Source organism: Diadema setosum, chromosome 4, assembly GCF_964275005.1.
Source record: "Diadema setosum chromosome 4, eeDiaSeto1, whole genome shotgun sequence".
Classification (NCBI taxonomy): Eukaryota; Metazoa; Echinodermata; class Echinoidea; order Diadematoida; family Diadematidae; genus Diadema; species Diadema setosum.
In genome coordinates, this window is record NC_092688.1 from 39,868,718 (window position 1) to 39,891,764 (window position 23,047).

At 36.9% G+C, this 23,047-nt stretch overlaps 1 protein-coding gene across 1 annotated transcript in view; it reads right to left on the reverse strand.

The window, feature by feature from the left end:
- Nucleotides 1–19,132, reverse strand: part of LOC140227864 (uncharacterized) — a 110,028-nt gene extending 90,896 nt beyond the window's left edge. The window contains exons 1-3 of the mRNA XM_072308253.1: nt 18,931–19,132; nt 17,970–18,104; nt 16,903–17,033 (exon numbers count right to left, since the gene is read on the reverse strand). Coding sequence (XP_072164354.1) covers nt 16,903–17,033; nt 17,970–18,104; nt 18,931–19,132 — 468 coding nt within the window. The remainder of the gene's footprint in view (nt 1–16,902; nt 17,034–17,969; nt 18,105–18,930) is intronic.
- Nucleotides 19,133–23,047: the final 3,915 nt, after the last annotated feature.

Below are 23,047 nucleotides of genomic sequence, written 5' to 3' on the forward strand. Positions count from 1 at the left end.
TAGCGCCCCCATGTGGTGACCTTGAGAAATTTCAACCATAACAAAAAATAAAATACCACTTGCTTATCATTTGTGGCAAATATGAAAATGATTGGTGTATAATATGACATATAATGGGGATAAAGGAATTATACCTAGAAAAATCATGTTTTTAGCATATTTCCTATGTATTTCTTTATATTTTGAAAAAACAGCGCCCTCCATGGGTGACCTTGTGAAAATTTAAATGTACGGTCATGTAGAGTATGAGTTACTCTACATACGTGCCAAATATGACGATGATACATCAAATAATAAAAAAAAAGTTATATAGGGGGGCACAATGTGCCCCCCCCCTTGGGCCTGCGAGGGGTCAAAATAGCTTGGGCTTAATAGGGTTAAGGCATGTTCTATTATCTATAGATTCATTTTTTTTTCACATAAGGTCTTTTTGTATATCCATTCTACCATACTAACTTGGGGGGGGGGGTTCCCATTTACATGTAATGAGCTTGACAATATTTTCGATTGAAAACACCCTCGAAATGTGTCACGCGAGTCACAAAAATATGTCTATATTTTAGATTTCTTAAAAAATTAGTACACTGTATTTTTGTAGCTGATAAATAATGAGGATCTAGGAGTCCTCAATCATACTAGAAAATAAGGTTTCCATTTATAAACCCCTTCATTTTGAAAAACACCGGAACAATTGTGTCACTCGAGTCATGCAAGGATTTCTTAGGATTGTCACGCGAGTCACAGTTTACAAGTTTGAAAAAAAAAATAAAGACAAGAATGATTGAGATAATTTGTTTTAAGATAAATTATGCCTTCACTAAATCATGTAAAATGTTTAATTTTCCCAATAAAGGAAAATGTTTGATGTTAATTGTTGAATAAGTAGTGTTATAATAAGTCATGTATAGCTCACTGGATTGTCAACTACGTTTGGTTGCTCAATAGAAAAAAAAATAATGGTAGGAGGTGGGTGGTCAACTCGTCAACAAAAAAAAAAAAAATTATAACGCATCAGGAACTCTTCATGAAATTTACAACTACGTGTACTGTATGTCAGCTCAACTTCTGTTAAGTTCTTGGAACATGGCTTTATAAAGTGGCAACAATCAGCAAGTTACATTGTATGAAGATGACAAGAAAATGGTTTCAAATCTTCACTCAGATTTTGCTGTCCTCCTAATTGACTTTGCTGGAAATCATTCATGCCCCAGTTAAGATGAAGTCCAGTCTGCCATTTGGAATCAGGTTCAAATACCTCTCTGTACATCAATAATGTGGCCCCAGGAGAAAATTATCAGATTGTCATCATCAAAGATGAGGCCTACTTAAACCCTGACAAAACAGTTGTACACTGTAGTTTTTGTGGATGAGCTTCTGTAAACGATCAGCAGTAAAGTGAATTGGTTAAAATATGGTTAAATGGTCCTGCAAGCCAATTCAAAATAGATTTGTTATCAGTGCCCTACCTATGCTGATGGAGAAACACAATATGTGACCCTGCACCTCAAAACAAACAAAAAGTCGCCAGACATGAATTTTTAGTTAAGACCATATTCTGAAAGAGCAGACTTTAAGCTTTAAAATGATGTATAACTCAAATCAAATGGACTCTCCTAACCTATCTAAATATTGGAAAGAAAGCACAAACTCAGGAAAAGTGTGAACAGAGAAAAGAGGCTCTGAAGTACAGTGTCTATTCAAGCGTTTAATCTTTACCAAACCATGCTGGCTGTGCGATAAATGGGACAAAAAACAGGAAGTAAACCACCAGAGTAACAACAATGAAGGGATTATCAGATTAAGCTGAAATTAAGCATGCCTCATTAACACATTCTGTCCATAATTAATGCTAACTTTCAAAGCAGTAGCACTATCCTTTCAAAAGTTATTAGAGTTGAAAGTGAAGAGTATGGACACGGTTTTTCAGAAATGAAAAAGGGATTCTAAAGACACACCTAATCACACTATTCTACCAAAAATGTTCGAGATAAACTGCTAAAAAAACACACTTTCCTGCCCGTTTTATGATACCAAATTTTAGCATAATGTAAAAGAAGACCCGCTCTTTCAGAAAATATGAAAAAGTCAAGTTCGGCTAGGTTGACCCATTTCACTTATTTACAGTCCTCACGCAAAATCAGTGTGTGCGACTTTATGTTCGTTTTGAGGTGCACGGTCACATATTGCCCTATATTGTAGTGTATAATTACAGCACTACACGTCATGGGAAAGATCCAGTTGACCCAGACATTGGAGCAAGCCTGAAGCGGCAGAGCTTCGGTTTGTGAAAAATCAAAACTTGTGCTCTCTATCTCCACTACTGAGGAATTTTGTCTTGCTGTAATTTTTGTTTTTAAACTGTTCCTACAACTTTCATCACAGACAAAGGGAAGTTGAAGATTGTTCTGAATGTTTGTACCTGCCTGTCATCTTTGGAGTATACCTGCAACACATAACTTTTTTTTTTTCAAATGATAGAATTTATTGATTTCTCGAAGCAACATAATCATACAGAGGATGAATGAAATAGGCTTCATGGTGCATCACGTATTCTTTATGGAGTAAGTGAGTGGCCCTGAAAAGGGCCAACCCAATCCAGATTGGGATTGGGTAGGCCCTTTTCAGGGCCACTCACTTACTCCAGAAAGAATACGTGGTGCACCGTGAAGCCTTGTACCACCCAACGTTCTACCACCACGGAAGCCTTCAAAGATTTCATGAATGAAATACATTGTACATAATTATTAAAACAATATAAAACCATTTCTTTGGTACAAAGGTGTTTGTTTTTTTCACGTTTTTTTTTTCTTCAAATATTCAAGTAACTCGCAAGCCATTGGGTCGCCAAGGATATACCCTGCTCAAAAGCCACCGGCAACCCGAAGAACCCCTTTCGAGTAAGGATGAAGTCGCTCTTAGCAGTGCGACAGCCCGCCCAGGCCCACCCGACATGGCAACAGCGCGTGCATGCAAATTGTATAAAGTATAGCAGTATCATACCAGTGTACAGGTTAATGAAAGAAAATTCGTCAGTGGGCCCCACGAAAAAGAAACATCCATAAACTAGCCGATCGCATGCACCCACCGGGTTGCCAAGAACGTACCCTGCCTGAAAGCATGCATAAATTAGCTTACATCATAAGAACGTAAAAACAAAGTCACGGGTACAAAGACCTTTTAACTATTTTCATGCATACGTCCCCAATAAAGGTTGCTCCAGGCAACCCGTAAGCCCGTGAATGTCCACGTTGCAACAACTAATGCATACAAGGTGGATTCCAAGTACGGAATTATTTTCTACAAACAAAATTAAATGTTACCAGTTACCGGGGGGAAATACCTCCATATATTTGACTACGGATCAAACAAAAAATATTGCATCAGTCCAATCCTTGGATCATCAATAAAATTAGCGTAAAATAAAATAAATATATTAATGAAGCAACATCAGACAGTTCAAGTAAGTTGAACATGTCTCCATTTATCTAAAAACATGGTGATTTTACCTTGTTTTAGATATATAGTTTCTTCAATTTCACAATAATGTTTCAAAGCTTTTTGGAATAACGCCAAAGATAATGTACCGTTCTTACATCTTGAGGTGAATTTGTGATATTTGGAATATAAAAAACAAAATTCAATGTAGTGAAAGGACCATTTGAAATTCCAAATATGAAATCGTTAAATGTGAGAATAACTTCATCTTTCAAAACTTGTCTCTGGAACTCTTTCAAAAAACGTTGAGTATAAGGGCACTCCCAGAACAAATGTGAAATTGTCTCGGTTGTCTCTAAACAAAAGCTACATAAATCAGAATCTGACAAACCAATTTGTTTTAGCAGTTAATTCACCCCGAGGATGTTGTGTTGAATTTTAAACTGAAAGTAACGTAATTTTTAGACAATGAACTTTTAAAAGGAATGAGATATATTTTTTCCAGTCAGTGACTGGTTCTATCAAAATTGAATTCCATTTTTCTTCTGATTTTGGAACTTCACGAAGTTTATCAACGCATTTTCAATGAATGAATCTACATACTTTAGGAGCTTTCTTGATATCAACAACCACTTCTTGACAATTGAGTATATGAATATAAGAGCGACCCAAGTCCATGGAAGACCATTTCGAGTAAACTAAAAAAAAAACAAAAAAAACTTCATATCTTTTTTGTTTGTCCAATAATATTCTATTTAACTGTGATGGGAAGGCAACATTGTATATACAAATTAGAACATATATTATTATGACAATTAACATTAACATTCATTGTGGAGAGGCCATTTTGTGTGATGGACTTGGGTCGTTCTTTGATTCATATGGACTTGGGTCATTCTTTGATTCATATTCATGATATTCTGCTATAGAGATGAGAGAAGGACGAGAGAGGGCGCTATTATATGAATGTAAGAATGTCCCAAGTCCTTCATTCTTACATTCATATAAGATTTAACTCATTTATTTCAGGCACTTCCGGGGGTAATTAGGATTTATCATTTATATACAAGATGAGTCCATGCATAAGCTACAATTTCCCATGTCAAACTGAATTTGGCCAAAAATTGGACTTGGGTCGTTCTTATATTCATATACTCAATTGTTATCTTGATTTTGAGGTTTTCTGACAGCATCTTCTCCAGATAAGAGGAATTGCAGATATGATGAAAAAAAATTGTTTTTTAAAACCGTATTTTTATGCACGACATAACTTAATAATCACTTCAATAATCACCTTCAAAGTGTGAATATCTTGTGACAAAAAGGTTCACTTCTCAGAGAAGCAGTGGTAATCTATCCGATAATGTTGATAATGATGGTGGAAATGAGGATATTGATCGGCCGTAATCTGCCAGAACTCCCTAAGTCGATTTTGGTCGATTTTCAGGTTTTGAGTGTTTTGTGTGTTTTTTCTCATGCTCTTTCAAGTGGGCCAAAAAATAAGTTGTGAATCGGTACAGAAAGTTATTTTTAGAAAGTGATTTTGGCAAAATTCCTGAGGAGAGAGGGCGATTAATCTGGCAGAACTGCGTAAGTCGAGATTCGAAATGAATTTTCCGATGTTAATCAGGCAGAACTGCGTAAGTCGACTTACGACAACGCTTGGACCAAGGTGTTCCTGCATCCCGCACGGACATGGTATATCTTAACACGCGCGTGCGCGACCTTGGTAGTGACGAACGCGCTGCGCGTTCAGGCTAGCAGCACTGCAGTGCCTAGCTTCTTCTTCTTCTTCTTCTGGTTAAGTCTGCCTCCTTCAATAGCCTGAAGATTCTTGCAGACTGGTGCTATTTACATTATAATACAATTTATTTACAGATATTTACAAGCACATAGAAAATTTGACGAAAACAACTAGCCACTGTGATCAACCGTTAGACGGTTTCGAAATGATCCCACAGATGGCGCAGAAACAATGTCTGACGACAGGGAATTCCAGTTCCTTACAGTTCTTGGGAAGAACGAATGGCGATGCGATTCAGTTCTCGAATATGGTATGGTAGGGGTCCAACCCACCGACCGGGTCCATAACGACCGGCCGCGCATTATAATGGCATTGCGCGTACAGAAAGAAAATGTAAGCATGGGACTACGCGCAACGGTGTTCGATTCTTCACTGGGCTACGCTACCGAGTAAAATGTGGCGAAAACAACTAAGTATTCCCTCTAAATTACCGAAATTTAGCAAAATCGAATAAGGTTTATCGTGTAACTACATGGTACATATAACTAGGCATACCTTTGCTGACTTGTTGTTAGATGTAGAGTATCCTTCCGTAATAAATCTGACGATTTTGACCGCAAAATTGTCACCGCCGCTTGTACGATCGTGCACACACGTTACACATACACATGACATAAACATTTTGTCGCCCGCTACGACCGTACGAGTTGATGCAGAAACGAGAAATGAATGTGAAAAAACAAACCGACTCATCTAATTTATTTCAATTACGATGAAAAGTTTCCTAATGAAAATCAAGTCAAATTCATCAAACAGTCCTTCAAAAGTAATATCGAAGGATTCAAAATATATTCAAATATTATTGGGGAAAAAAATTACGACTAGAAAAAAACAGCAGCTTGTCGAAAAAAACGCGTTTAAGTACGCTTTATACGTATTATCAATCTAGAGGGCGGGGTGGTCGGTCGATATGAGCCCGGCAACTGAGTGCGGAAAAAATGACACCCCACGCGTTCGAAGCCGCCATCTAGAGCGCGTACCTCAGATCGCAATTTCAGTGCGCGCTTGTGAATCCGGAGTATTTTCTCCACACGTGAGTAAAATTTCACGCAAATTGTGAGATTTTTCACGTTTCTATTGATAGAAAAACGTTAGGTGTCCGATATTATGAACACCCAACCATACCTGATAGGAGTGTGGTTGCGAGGCCCTCGTTAACTGAGTAGCCTGTTTGATAATATAGTCCTGTGCTGAAAGAGGAGTAAGATTATTGTGTATTTTGTATGGTTGAGGGGTCTAGATATCGCGCACGAAAATTTGAAATGCTCTTATAATAGAAGTTATTCCATAATCGTACCTGAATTTCTCAATGAATATCACGAAAATGCAGAAAAATCACCTCCCAGAATCTCCTGATGATACGATGACGGAGTAGTGCGCTGTCGCCGTTTGAATGTCGGACTTTTTTTTATGCGTTCACCTTCTCGGGGTATGTAAAGATCGCGCAGCTGCCCTATGTAGTTTCATGGGTGAAAGTGTCTGCCCCTCTCTGCGGCTTAACGTGCTTCGGCTTTCGTAGAATATTATAAACGATCGATCGAACAAAATACGAATTCTATCGGCTACGATCATACGAACGAGACAAGCGAGACGACACGTCTTGGCTACAACATCCTTAAAAAAGATTTTAAGCTAAGGTAGGTAAATTATAACGTTAAAAATTTGAAATTTGGTGAAAAATTTGTTCCAAAAAATTGAAAATTTGGTAAAAAATTTGTTTGAAATCTAAATTTCTTACCTGCTTCCTTCTCATTTTTAACGGTTGTCAGGTATGTTTATTCGATGGGCGAATCGGCAAATTTTGCGCTTAGTCTTACGCGTATTAATGCTTGCTATACGCAGTTACGCTATGCGCGATCATTACGTCCCTGCGCGAGCCCAACTACCCTTACTATACATCATAATTAGCCTGTCATTTTCTAGCTAGCTAGCCAGACACGTCGTACGGCTACTCCGTGTATTGTACACGACGACAGTAACGCTAAAGCAATAACCCTCGTTACTCTTGTAATTGCCACTTTCTTTCCCTTCATGGACTGGCAGGCTTCAAAACAGGTCAATATGCGGTATGCCTTACTATTAAGTTTTGCTACAATCTAGTTTTTTTTTTTTTTTTTAAGCCTAGAGCATTTCTAGATCTAACAAACGTTATAGTTTGCATCTTGTCTGACATCACGCTCCAGTCAACTTTAGGCCTACTTAGTAATGCTGCGGCACTTGTCCATTGTTAGTGTACGTGAAATCAATGTACTGTGCGGTAGCGTAGGTCACGCGAACAACAATATCTGTAATCCATTGACCATAGCTTCGTATTTTATTTTTCATTGTAATAAGCGGTTAGTGGGCTTGGATCTATGGGATTGATCTCGAGAAGTTTAATGAATATCTAGGATACCGTCCATAACGATGGCATTTTCGATCCAATCCTAGAGACGTCAGAAATTGACCAATACTAACACTTAAATTACAGTTTACTTTTTAATACCGGTACCGTACCGATACTCCCAGTAGAGTTGTGCAGTAGGGGCATACTACTAGTACTAGTAGACTACTGGGGCCTACCGTTACTTAACTTAGGCTGAATTGCCGGTTATTCTGTCTTTACTCAGTTTTCTATTTTTCTAGATTTGATTCGGCCAGACATTCTTGAAGTCTGTAATATGAAGAATCTAGAATCTACAGATTAAACGCTAAATTATAAACATTTAGCCCTAGAAATAGATCTGAAACTTAGATTTAGATCTGTGTTCTATACATTACTACTAGTACTACTACCAGACATTATAGGCTATAGACTTTATAAACTTACCGTAAGTCATTATAGATAGGCAGGTTAGGCTTTACGTTGTAATAGATCTACTATAACATTAGCACCTTCTAGGCCTAGATCCCCAATAAACAGTCTAGCTGTAACGCTAGATTTAGCCCCTACCTGGATATAGAGTCTAGCGTTAGATCTAGAGTCCAGACTAGAAAATCTAGAAACTAATTTTCATTGATCTACTAGTCTGTTATAATGACGCCCCAAAATAGACGTCTGGATGTTACATAGACCTAGACAATCGAGTAGACAGAGTTCGAGAGTTCTCGTACGTTTTTAATAGGCCTGCGTAGATAGTAACGGTTAGAACACTACTACCCTAACGTTAGTACTGTAGCGACAATAAGGCCTACAGTAGGAGTCGACAAAAACGAGAACTAGGGTCTATTTTTTTTATTTTCTAATAAAGCTGTAAATAAACTTTTAGTCAGGCCTAGCTCCTAGTATTCTTTAGTTTAAATAGAGTTTAGGCCTTCAGCCAAAAGGGTCTAGGCTTACTCTTACTTTGGGCATAGAGTAGGCATACTAGGATAATGATGAGATCAGTAGGCCTATCGTATGCAGATTCCTACGTAGCGCTCTACTACTCTCTAGATGTCTAGTGTATCGTTAGGCCTGAATAGACTACGGTCTAGACGGTCTACAGTGTAGTTCCTGTAGTCTTGATGAACAATATAGCTTAACATCTAGAATCTAGTCTAATATTATTCTTAATCCAAATGCAATGCTTCACGAGATCGACAATAACCCAAGCAGCAGCCAGGCTTTTGATGTAGCAGTACTTCTTGTGCCGCTAAATAATACTGAAACATGAACACAGACTGACAACATTTAGGGGAAGCAAGTTATTTTCCTCATACAAATGAATGGATAAAATGAAATTAAATGTGAATCAATAATGATGACTTTATAAAATACAAACAGTTCAAGAAAATTGTACTCAATCTAAAATATTCATTGCTTTGACACTGCATCCACTGAATAGTAAGAGGGTGGATGGTAAAATACGATAGATAACCCGCAGAAAATAGACCGAGATACGTAGTTCTGGTTGATAAACCACGTGTTTATCAGCCAGAACTGCGTATCTCTAGGAGATACGCACGCAGTTCTGGCTGATAAGCACGTGGTTGACGACGAAAAGAGATACGTAGTTCTGCCTGACGAAACACCCCCCCCCCCCCATGGCCAAAAACTTACGCAGTTCTGGCTGATCAACCCGGGCACGTGACCAGAGAAACTCAGTTCTGCCAAATTACGATCGCAAAAATTTGGCGACGATTAATCTGGCAGAACTGCGTAAGTTTTTTAAATTGGTAATTTGTACTACTTAAAAAGGTCAAATTGTCATTTTTTTGCTGGAAATAAATTCTTTAGACCAATTATGACCGAGAAAAGAGGATAAATGCAACTCATCGTATCTCAGTTTAGAAAGGTGTAACATTGAATCTTTAAACCCGATTTCTGGCGTAATGTGTTAAAGGAGATACGCAGTTCTGCCAGATTACGATATTGGACCTGCAAGTGCAGGCCCAAAAGTCAATTGGCTGATGGTGGCAGTTGCCTTCAGCAGAAAGCCTCCCCGCAGCACCTATGGCACAAGCCTCCCAAGTGCTCAAAAGTGACAGTTACCTTAAGTCACCTACAGAAAAGGGGAAATATACTCCACTGGCTGAATACAAAAACCGTGGCAGCCTGGATCAGACATCTAATGAAAGCAAAAGGTACAGCAGCCATATGTTGTCAACAATAGGAGGCTTAGTTACAGTTCATGAATAAAGAGATTGAGTCTTAACAAGAAAATAATAAAATAACACTGTCCAAAGAAACTAGGCATGAAAACTGTCTCCGTGAGCAAATGTGGGATTCCCCAATGTTCAATCCTGGGGCCTTTGTTATTTCTTATGTACATCAATGATATCTATAACTCACCCTCTTTACTTTATTTCATTTTATTTGCAGACGATACAGATATATTTCTTTCTGGTCATAATCTTGAGCGTCTCCTTGACAATATGAATGCAGAATTACCTAAAATCTCCAAATGGTTCAGAAGCAATAGGTTATTATTTAATGCAGGGCTCCACACTAACTTTATTTTTAGGTGGGCCACCAAAATCATCAATTTTAAATTTTTGGTGGGCCGAGAGAAAAATTTGGTGGCCTGAAAAAAAAAAAACACAATAAAAAACATTAACTCACTGCATGCATTTATGCATTTCCGGTACAAAAAGTTACGAATTTATTGACATACTTTTTATAAAAATTTTGTGGCCCGAGGCGGGCCACCAAATTTGCCCTATTTTTGAAATTTGGTGGCCCGACTTTCATTTTTGGTGGCCCCGGGCCACCGGGCCACCGTTAGTGTCGAGCCCCGTTTAACTCTTTATGTGCCATTGTGGAAACCCCCTGTGTGCCACGTTATTCTGAGACACGAAGGTAGTCGTGCTTTGAGAAAGAATTCTGTTTTTCCAATCCGTAGAACTTCTACACATTTTTGTTAGGATGGGCATAATAGTAGGTAAAGTTAAAGAGGAATGCCAAGCTTCGTTTCGATATAAATTGTATGACGAATCTATTTTCAATTTTTCTTTTGATTGACCAGTTGCTCCATTAGTATAAAGGCATGACTTTTGCACATAAAACCGTGACAGAAACTTAAAATGTACGAGCAAATGTAGTTGGGAACATCGCTTGATAGTCGATCTCCACATAGAATGCAAGCCGTTTAAGAGAGGGACAAAAGCACGAGAAACGCTTTCATTGTGCCACGGGATTAGCAGTAATTAGCGGTTCATCGATCGGTCTTGGCGGCTTTGTTTGTTGAGCAGAATATGCGAAGTTGGCAAGCCGTCGACTGAGTCGGATGTGCGAACGTGGCACATAAAGAGTTAATGTATGAAAGCTGAATTTTATACGGTTTAAAAGTCAATGATCAATAAACAGTAGCATTCATTTTGATATTATTCAGATTTATTCATGACATGAAAATAGAACAGAAGGAAAGTATGAAGTTTTTAGGCGTTATATATAGATGACAAGTTGAACTGGAATCTGCGTATTGCCAATGTTGTCACTTCTGTATCATGCTGAGTTGGAATATTGTACAAGCTTAGAACATACGTATCGCAATCTAAGTTGTTTACCACTTATGATTCTGTCATCCTGCCTCATATTACTTACTGCAATATAGTTTTGTCATGTCAGAAGACTAAACTCAACCCATTGTTTCTCCTTAAAAAACAAACAAATAAACAAACAAACAAATAAAATTGTCCGTATTTGCACGAAGTCGGACTACAGGTCTCATGCCAACCCATTGTTTGTTTGTTCTTTCTTCTTCTTTTTAATAGCGTACACTCTCTATAAACGACATTCATTACCTCCAAGGTGCTGTGTTTATATACAGATTCCATTCCCACGAACTACCCACCATTCTGTCAAACATGTTCCGTTTTAATTAGGCTATTCATAATTATTCAGCCAGAACCTCGAAGAACATGCACCCAGAATATCCCAAACCTGCCCTTGTCCAACGATCAATACGATATGCTTGAGGTCCTGACATCTGGAATTCTCTTTCTCATGAAGTACGACGGTGTCAATCAAAGCATAATTTTAGAAGACGAGTGAAGAACACCCTTCTTTGCAAAAAATCATATGTTTAAGCAATACCATATGCATTGTTCTTGCCTGCACCCCAGCCCCAGGTTTACAAGTTTATTTTGTCATAGGTACATCAAGTACATAGTAGCGAGTTTTTCTATGACACCAGAATTGTCAATTTTGTGTACATTTAACCACCATGATGTAGAGTAGCTCTCTTCTTATTTTCATCTCTATCTTTCTCTCTTTCTCTCTCCTTCTCTCAATTCCCGAAGTGTGTAACACATATTTATGATATTTATGTTCATTAATGATGTGTACCCCTACGTTATCTCCACTGTACGTCCAAATCATGCTTTTCATAGCTTATGTCGATCTACGCAAATATAAAATTATGATAACATATTCCGTGTACAAACTATGTGCATATTATTTTGTGAATAAAATGTATATATATGCATTTTCTGAATCAATGAAATCAGATCAAATAAAAAAAAAGGCCGGTTTCGGCGCTAGTTTAGATACTACAGATTGGTCCTGCATTCATGATACAAATAATGTTGACTTGTCGTTCGAATATTTTATGAAGATTTATATTCAACATTTAATTGGACAGTATTGGAGACCCACATTCCAGAACGGAGAGAAAATAAGAACACTAAAAATTCATCCAGGCTCCAATGGATCCCTAAATCGCTTTTGCGTTCAATAAACACAAGGAATAATCTATATCCAAAATTCAAAATGAAACGTACTGAGCAATCAAAACTTTGATATACTAGTACTATTTATACTACTAAAATCATACGCATGGAAAAATAAAAGTTTTAAAGCAAACAAGGAATATAATTCATTGTTTGCTTATTATATGAAATGGTAAATCTGATATTACTAGAATTAGATCTCATGATGACATTTTTTAAGATTCTTATTAAAATTGTAATATCCTAAAATTAATAGTCGTTTCTTCTATTTGGTAAAATGTTGCCAGTGATGTTCCTCCCTCATTAATATCATGGCCAACCAAATTCTAGCCCAAATATTTCTAAGTCCAATATTTGATCAATATTATTTGTGATTCTGGTTCAAACAAACAAACAAGCGCTGGACACGAAGACATCATTTTTTTTTTTTCTGAAGTTGATAATATCGTCAATCGCGGGTCCTTCATCTCACATATTTGATTTATCGCTTTCAATGGCATCGTCCCCGAAAGTATGAAAATGACAAAATATATCTCTTTAAATGGTTGCAACTCACAGATGCTTAACAACACCGCGCAGGGAAGATTATTAGTTCAGCTCTAATCTATTGTCTATCTAGATAATTTTATGTAGATCATCATCGGATGTCACATTTTTTTTTTTCGAACAATACTCCTCTTACCATTGTAAATATCATAAACTGAGAACTACAAAATGTCCCCCAATGGATGAAGTAAATGAATTATCTCGCACTCTTCATAAAACAAAACATGTGCTTTTTAGCAACTCTACAGTCAGGGGCGCAACCTGTTGATATTGTTTTCGATAGTACTCCACTGTAAAATGTTTAGTGTATATATTTTTTTTTTTTTGAATAACAGTCTTTAATAAGTTTTCATGGAAATTTCATATTGACAGTATATGCAAAATTATTCTACGAAACATTGGTATAATTCACCAACTGAAATGTGGTCTTCCTCTAACGTCCCTGCTTACATTACATTCATCCCTTATATTTCTGATTTAAATTATGGTATTCTCGCGTGGCGAAATACACATCAAACATTCTTGAAATTACTTAGATTACAAAAGAGGTATTCCGTACCATATGTCATGCCATATCTTCGTGTGTGTTTTTTTTTTCATTAAAAAATGAATATATGTTTTTGTTTATCCTGTGACAATTTATGTGTAATCTTAATTCAGAAAATTTTCCAAATACATTTGAAACACAGTTAACGAAGAAAGCAATTGATTCACAATTATCAAACAAGGCGACCGAATAAATTCCATTTGCCTTTCTTGAGAGGTTTACTGGCTCAGAACAGCGTCATCTACGATGGGTTAAAAGTATTGGAACTCACTTCATAACAGGAAGGTATTATAACAGGTAAAACTTTAAACTTTGTAAGAACAAGTTAAAATTAGTTTTATTGAAAGCTTATAGTATAAAACCGAATTAGAATCACTTCACCATCTCAACTAAGTCATTATTTCTGTAAGCATTAAACAATGACACATTGTAATTTTTTTATTAGCGAAAAATAATTTGTCAAACACAATTCCTCCTCAGATGTTCCTGCTATCACAGGCTATTGTACCGTATACCATTGTTTCCTTCTTTTATGTCCACTCTTTTGCATTCTTACCAGTATGTGTAGACAATTCTTTTTAATATATTCAATCAAGATTATATCTTATCATTACTCTTACAGCATGGAATCCAGTTTGCTTGTGTCCACGGTGGTAAGGGTTGTAGTTTCGTTTTTTCTCTCATTTTTTTCTCTTTTTCCCCTTCCTAATAAAATGATTTCATGTTAGTTGACATTGGTTCCTTAATTTTGTTTGTAATTTCGTTAATTCATTTTTCGTTTTCTTATATCTTTTTCCGAGGGTCCTAAATCGTACAATCTTTGCCTTTTGGTGGAATCCTCCATTTCCATTCCCATTCTGATTTAATTTTTACTATACATATGCACATATAAAAAAGTACAGTCTTGTTTTCGCCATATTGTTACTCATTTTCGCATTGTATTCTTGTTTATTTACGTTTTGCAATTATTACAAATATTATATCTTGCTTATACATTTTATATAATTTTTCTGTTTATTTGATGAAAAGGAAAATAGATTTCAACTAGAACTTGAGGAAACAAAATTCCTCAGCTCTCTCAGCTTCAAAATAGAACATGGAATTACAGCACTATGAATGCCCATTGATAATTGGTTGTTATCATATCTGTAATCGCGATTATGAGTGTTGTTTACTGCAGGTTGAGGTACTGTGACTTGCCAACTGAGAGAGTGCAGTATGTACATAGTACGTCGTTTTAAACATTGCATTCTTTTTTTACAAAAGCAACCATTGTCTTTACTTTGCTGTTGTGCACACGAATTTGCTTTCCATATCGCTGTGGCATAGTGGATAAGACTCCCGACTCCCGATCGGAGGACCCGAGTTCGAATCCCGCCAAGTGCTTACGTCCTTGGACACAGTGGCGTATCTAGGGAAAACGGCGCCCGGGGCAAGCGCGAAAATTGCGCCCCTAATTTCTGAAAAAGTGTTCAACCCCAACCCCATCCCGGTAGGGACTTTAAACAAAGTCCACATGATATGCTTTTTCAAGCACTTTAAAGGGGTCTTTTGAAGGTGATTTAAATGTAATGAATTTCGATAAAATTTGGCGAGCGAGCGCAGCGAGCGAGCCGAAAAGTTTTGTATTTCAGCTTACAAAACATGGAATTCTTGTCATTTTTGGCTAATCAAAATCTTACAATTCCAATCAAGATAAAGTGACGGCCTTATAGATAACGATTTATACCAACAAACTGCATGAGGAATTTCAAAAGTACTCTAAATTAGTACGCGCGAGTTAGCCGAAATTTGTATATTTCCACGTCATCATCACGTTTTGTTCTTATCTCTAGTTTCTTTTTTTCTTTTTTTGATAAAATTTGGCGAGCGAGCGCAGCGAGTGAACCGAAATTTTTGTATTTCAGCTTACAAAACATGGCATTCTTGTCATTTTTTGCTTATTAAATCTTGCAATTCTAATTAAGATATAGTGACGACCTAATAGATAACGATTTATACCAACAAACTGAAGACTTATAATACTAGTACTCTAAATTAGTACGAGCGAGTGAGCCGAAATTTGCATATTTCCGGGTCATCATTACGTTTTGTTCTTATCTTTTTTTGATTTTTTTTTGCGCCCCCCCCCCATGTTCGAAACCGTTGGCGTCCTCTCTTGATCCAATCGGCGATGGCTTCAGAACGAATGAAATTGCAGCCGCTGCTCCGTGTAACATTTTTCCTGCTTAATATAAAATGACATGTGTGAAACAATAGACATTGTCATTTGGGCGCGTCATCGTCACGTTTTGTTCTTATTTTCTTCTTTTCTTTTTATTTTCTTTGATACATTTTGGCGAGCGAGCGCAGCGAGCGAGCTGAAAATTTTTGTATTTCAGCTTACAAAACATTGAATTCTTGTCATTTTTCCTTATTTAATCTTACAATCCTAATCAAGATAATAGTGACGGCCTTATAATAAATAGATAACGATTTATACCAACAAACTGTGGACTTGACAAAAATACTCTAAATTGTACGAGCGAGAGAGCCGAAATTTGTATATTTCCTCGTCATCATTACGTTTTGTTCTTTGTTCTTATCTTGCTTGATTTTTTTGCGCGCCCTCCCCCCCCCCCTGTTCGAAACCGTTGGCGCATTCTTTTGATCCAATTGGCGATCTCTTCAAAACGAATGAGATTGCAGCCGCTGCTCCGTGAAACATTTTGCTTGCTAAATATAAAATGACATGTGTGAACACAATAGACATTGTCATCTGGTCCTCGTCATCATCACGTTTTGTTCTTACCTTCTTTATTTATATAAATTTTGGCGAGCGAACGCGGCGAGCGAGCCGAAAATTTGTGTATTTCAGCTGACAGAACATGGAATTCTTGTGTGAACACAATAAACACTGTCATTTTGTCCGCGTCATCACCATGTTTTTGTTTTTATCTTGTTTGATTTGGTTTTCTGCCCCCCCCCCACCATTCTCCCTCCCCCCCCCCCCTTTCCGGGCGAGTTTTTTTTTTTTTTTTTTTTTCTTCTTCTTCTTCTTCTTCTTCTTTTCTTTTTTCTTCTTTGTCGTTTTTTTTTTATTTTTCTTATTTTTTTTTCGTTTTTTTTTTCTCGTTTTTGGTCCCCCAAGGAGTGGCGGGGCACGTGCCCCCTTGCCCCTCCCCCCTAGATACGCCACTGCTTGGACAAGATGTTTTACCCACTGAGTCCCTCTCGACCCAGGTGTATATATGGTTACCTGGCAACGCTAAATGGCAGGGCCCTCTGGTAGAGCAGTGGCAACACTGAAGAGTGTACCCTGAGTAAATAAGACCTTATTATTATTATTATTATCGAAGGCACACTACACTCATAAGATGCTCATGGTTAAAAAAAAAAAGAAAAGGAAAGAAATCTTGCTGCATGAAGAGTCAGTGATGAACCCCCATCTCATACTCACGTGGTTTGAGGACACATCTTTGAGTCGTCTGCAACAAAGTTTGAAGTCCGCCCATTTTACGGAGTACCACTTCCTGCTCTCATCGTCACTATTCAGTGTTGTCTGTATGGTCGTCGGTGATTCCTTAAAAACTTGACAACAGAAGTAGAGATTTCATGTATCCAATTAGTGCAAATCACGAGATGCTTGTACAAGTATAGTGAAAAAACGGTATTGGTCAGTCTGTCACGAATGTGTCAATGTTTTACAAAGTTTGCCAAGAATTTGAACTTATTGCAGGGGATTCCGCATTTTTTAAGGTCTGATAATCCATCCAGCTGACTAGCATGACTGAGGTCATTTTACATGGGGTAATCCGTTGTTGACAGGGCCGTAGTATTACAAGTGTCACTAACAGTGCGACTACAACCAGGCTGACCCTCAAGAGAATCTTTCTCTCTCTCTCTCTCTCTCTCTTTTCTTAGCAAATTTTGTGCTTCTGTTCCCTTGAAACATTTATTTTTTTATGCACCCATATTACTTTTCGCCATTTTGTGTAGAATCAGTTAATATCAAGACGTATTCTGAAGGGAAAAATCTCACAGCGCTGGGGTCCAGCTCTCCGTGGAGGTTGCCGTTTTGCTGATTGTGTATGATTTTGGCAACATGTGGCGCTGCTACACTTCGTGGCACCATCATGAGACATTACGGTGTAAAAGGGATTTATGTATATATATATATATATATATATATATATATATATGAAGAGTTTGTTTGCAAAAACCGATAACTCCATATTTGTCAAATGGAAATATTTGCGATTAAAGGCCAAGAAAAATAAAGAGAATGATAAGAAAATTTTTGATTCTTCTGACCATAAATTCAAAAATATACCTTTATATGTAGTGACCAATATATCATTGAAAAGGTATCATTTTGTACTTTGTGACAGAGATCGTACTTCAAAATCTTCAAAAATGGACTTATCGGTTTTTGCAAACAAACTCTTCATATATATATTTATATATCATGAAGATACAATAAATAAACAATTAAACGAATAGACACAGAAAAATAGAAAGTGACACCTTTTCGTGGCACGAAGTCGTGATCCCGTTTTTGACGACACTTTCGAATATTGTGAAGTAGGTATGGGATGGCTACGGCTGCTGCTACACCAATGATGACTTGTCCGATGATGAGACCGACATTATCACGTTTTCCTGAAATTTAATATAGACACAGTAAAAACCAATATTCACTCATTATATGAGTGAGAAGGCAGTTTACATGTCGATAAGTACATCGATAATTTTACAAAATCAACGCATTTTGCGTACAGTGCTAAAGAGGTAGTTGACTACACGGGTCCAACCGTTGTACACAAAATACCGTGTATGTGATGTGTATCTATATGCCATATTTCCACTCAGTTCTTATTCTTTGGGTTCTTTTTTTCACTTTTTCTTTTTCGTCTCTTTTATTTCTTTTTCCCTTTGTACCTTGATATTTTAGTTTTCGTATCGTTTCGTCATTATTACTTTGTGTCCTATCTCCATTGATTGCATAGCAAATTTACACCGGTATTTTTTTCATGGAACCTGCCTTTACAAGCTTTGCTTTTGCGGTTCCATCATATTTCACAAGTTATAGAGAATTACCTTATGTACATTATGTATGCTGACACACTTTCTGTTCATGACCTGACTTATAACATATTTTGTATCTTGCTTGATTTGTACTCTTTTTTGGATGTATTTTGATGTCAAGTGAAAAATATGAAACGTTGTTACAGGCCCTTATCTTTACTCAGCAAAATTAGTTAACGCTTTTTTTTTTTACATACATTTTTTTTTCATTGTGTCGTCAATCAATTATACAATACTCAAAACCATTCACTTAGATTAAACCTCTCCGTGACAAATAAGATTCAAAGCATTTTGTTGAAGTATTGTTATTTTCGTTCTGCAGACTTCCTAGTAACGACGGCAGAAGCTATGATATGACTTTCATTATTCAGAACCTCAAAATTGACAATTTTTCACAAACCCGATGCAAGCAGAACCGTGATTTCTACGGACGACGTTCCATTCACCGAGTCACCGATAGCTATGCACGCGAAGGTTTGCTCTGTCCCGTGATTGGTTGATACATTGATTTTCTCGGACCTCTCGTATGTGTCGTCAGAAAGTGTTGTCTGTCGCGAATCAATGGATTGTAGTCTCTCTCCAGACTCGTCGGTCCACATCATAGAAACATCAGGCTTAAATCCACTCACGACACACGTAAGTATAATGGAAGTAGCGTTGGAGGGAGTTCGGTATGTACATCGGCTATCATGGAGCTGATTCTTATCATTGCATTCCTTGATAATGTGCCTTGGGGTCATCGCTAAGGAAACAGGAAATTTATGACACGGCACAAATTTTATGGTGTTTTATACTCATCAATAATGGTAATATACTTTTTTCATGATGTGAGGATTATTATCATTTTTTAAATATAGGTTTTCCCATCCATTTTCGCACTTTTGTCATTCAATTTCAAAGATTTATTATTCATTTTCGTCCCGAGAATCACGTGGAACGCAAATCCTAACTTCAGTTTCGTCAATTGTCATTGTAATTCGTTTTTCGTCAAACATTTTCGAAGACATAGCATTCAGAATCGTTAGTTGTCATTCAAATTCATCCCTCCCGCTGACGGATCGCAGAATGTGAAGATTAAATTCGTTTTTGTTCACATAATTTCATGAATTTTTCATTCAAATTAGTCAGATGTTGTTGATTATTTATTTTGATGGTGAACCAATTTTAAACCGACATATTTTTACTTTCTGTCGTAAATTGTATCTTTACACATTATTCCCTAACCATTTGCTTAGACAATACACACGAACATAACTGCCAACCAAAATTGATATAAGGATAAACGACAGTCAAAAGTCATAATCCAGGACAGTATGTCAGTGTCACATTTTGAACTTTAACCCGTAATGTTTAGGTTTTCGCATCATAATGCATGACGCAAACTTTAAATTTTGTACCCTAGAAAGCAGCAAACATAATTATGTTATCCATTCTTTGACATTAAACAGGTTATAATTCTACACTTAAATTTTGTCTTTAATCATGTTTGCCTAGAAATCGTTTGTCAGTGTTTTCGTTTGCGAGACGGTAAGTCTGTTTGTATCAGTGTGTACTCGGATTGCTTGTGTGTGTGTCTGTATCTGTGGTTCTGTGTGTGTGTGGGGGGGGGGGGGGCACTTGTGTGTATGTTACCTCCTGAATGTAAAATGTGAACGGTTACAGAAAAAAAAAAAAACACACGAAAGACTGGTAAATCACACCCGATAGAGATATGAGACGAATATGAATGAAAATTTAACGAAAATGATTGACAAAAGACGAAATCGATCCTGCTGTTTTGTGTGCTGCGAGTGAGACTGACAAATTTGAACTGTAAATGACGAAAATGTATGCCAAATGACTAAATTGAATGGACTTTATTTGAAAATGAACGACGAAAGACGAATTTGAAAGTAAGATTGGCCTATTCCCGACATCCCGCGACGAAATTGAAGTAAAAATTTGTGAAATTTAATGAAAAAAGTTTGAAAATGAATGGGAAAACCTATATACAGCGTTCTTTTCATTAGTAAAGAAGAAGATCTAAATATCTTTTACGCTGTGAGTAACGACAACTGCAAGCTTTAGGAAAGTTAATGAGACATCATTGATTAATGAATCACAGTTGTTAACGGAAATATGTCTGAACAACGTCTCGTTACATGTGGCGTTCCCCAGGGGAGTATCCTCGGACCGCTTCTGTTCGTGATAACTATCAATGACATTGTTGAAGTAGTACAACATTGTACTGTCTCTTTGTACGCTGATGACACTTGCCTTTACTACCCATCAAACAATCCCCATGACTTAGAAAAGTGTGTAAATCATGACTTAAGGGCAATAACGAACTGGCTGAGGTACAATGGACTGCTGCTAAACGAGAAAAAGTGTGAATACATGATTGTCACACCTATGCGGAAAAAAACACCTCTTTGATAACGTTAAGGTTACGGTTAATGATTTTTGCGTACAACAAAAAAGCTCCTGTAAGTATTTAGGTGTGACCTTAAACGACACCCTGACGTGGAACAATCACATTGCCAATGTAAAGGCCAAACTCTCTTCTGCGCTGTACTGCTTCAAGAGAATAAGGCCATATATTCCGCAAGACACCGCCCTTATTTTATACAAAGGGTTAATTCAGCCCCATTTGGATTATTGTTCAATTGTGTGGAGGAACGCCAGTAAGAGTCTAGTAAATCAAATAAGTGTTTTGCAAAAGAGGGCTCTCCGCACCATTCTATTAGTAGATAATCGTTTCAGTAGCCGAGCCTTATATGAATTATCTGGCGTAGAAGCAATTATGAATCGCTGGGAAAAACACGCGGTAATATTTATTTTTAAACTATTACACAAGTTATTGCCATTATTTATCTGTAAAAAAGTAGTTATCAAAATAGATAAATATAATTTACGTAATTCACGTAATATTATCATACTTCCAAAACCCAGAACAAATTTCATGAAATTTGGATGCATTTATTCCAGTGTTAAAATATTCAATAGTCTCCCCGAAAATGTAAGAATACTAGGTAATTTGAAGGCTTTTGAAAGACAGTTAGAGTATGTGTTATAGTGTGGATTTCATAACTATGTTTGAGCTAATTTGTCTGAATTTACGTGAACTTGTTTGTGTCACCCTCTTTTGTAGCGTTTGTGTTAAGTGGGTATACCTTTATATTCCTCTTCTTCTTTTTTTTTTGTTCTTGGTATCTAGTCTCTGCTATATTGTAATGTATTTCATTATGTTATGCTTGTTGTTTTCTATGTGTTTTTGTGTAATTGTTAATTTACTTTGATTGATTTGTTAACTGTTGTGTTGTTTTTGTTGTTGCTGTAACACTGTACTCACGGCCTCTCTGAAAAACAGCCTCATCTGGCTGATCGAGGGCATTTTATCCCGTGATTAAATAAAATAAAACAAACAAACAAACAAACAAACATCCCGGTCAACAGGTCCCGACTTTACCATGTTGAGACTTGTACTCTGTACGACACTGTACGACTCCACTCTACCATGTTGAGATTATTAAATCCTTAAAATCATTCAAGAAATCTGTGAAAATTCTTTATTAGTATAATATTACATCAATGTTCTATTCATCATGTCAACTTGAAACGTGTAGCAAAACGAAGCCCTGAAACTGTAATTGTGACCGTGCATCACAAAACAAACAAAAAGTTGCACCCCCTGATTTAACGTGAGGACTCAAGAAAGGTGAAACAGGTCAACCATATTTTCTGAAAGAACTATTGTTCTTCTACATTGTTTTTGAGTTTGGAATCATAAATTGAATGGGAAAGTGGGTTTTTAACACTTTTTCAACAAGCCCTATGTTGATAGAGTAGAGTGATCAGGCTTTTCTTAGAGGCCCCTTTTCAGTTCGTGAAAATCCTTTGCACTCTTCACTTTCAACTCTAATAAATTTTGAAAGAATGATGCTACTGCTTTGAAAGATGAAATTATCATGGACAGAATGTGTTAATAGAGTATGCTACGTTTCAGCTTAGTGTGATAATCTCTTCATTGCTGTTGCTCCGGTGGTTTACATTATGTGTTTTGTCCCTTTCATTGCGCAGCTAGCACGGCTTGGTAAAGATGCAGCGCTTTAATAGACCCCGTACTTCAAAGCCTCATTTCTCAGTTCACACTTATCCAGAGTGTGTGCTTTCTTTCCAATGTTTATATAGGTTAGGAGAATCTATTTGAATTGAGATATACACAATTTTAAGCATCTGCTCTTTTAGAATCTGTCCTTATAAACTAAAACTTCATGTCTGGCGACTTTTTGTTGGTTTTGTGGTCCAGGGTCATAATTGTAGTAATATAGTTTCGTAAAGAATATGATAATCCGTAAGTCTTTGTCAATATAAAACCGAACACTCGATTTAAATGCCGAAATCTTGCCCGTTATCCTTCTATTCTTTTGTCAGTTTATGTATCAGAGCACATTCTTTTATAATATGTCAGCCTCGACCAACGCGTGCATGTTATAATACATTATATATTTGCATTAAGCCTCGTTTCGTTTGCTGCA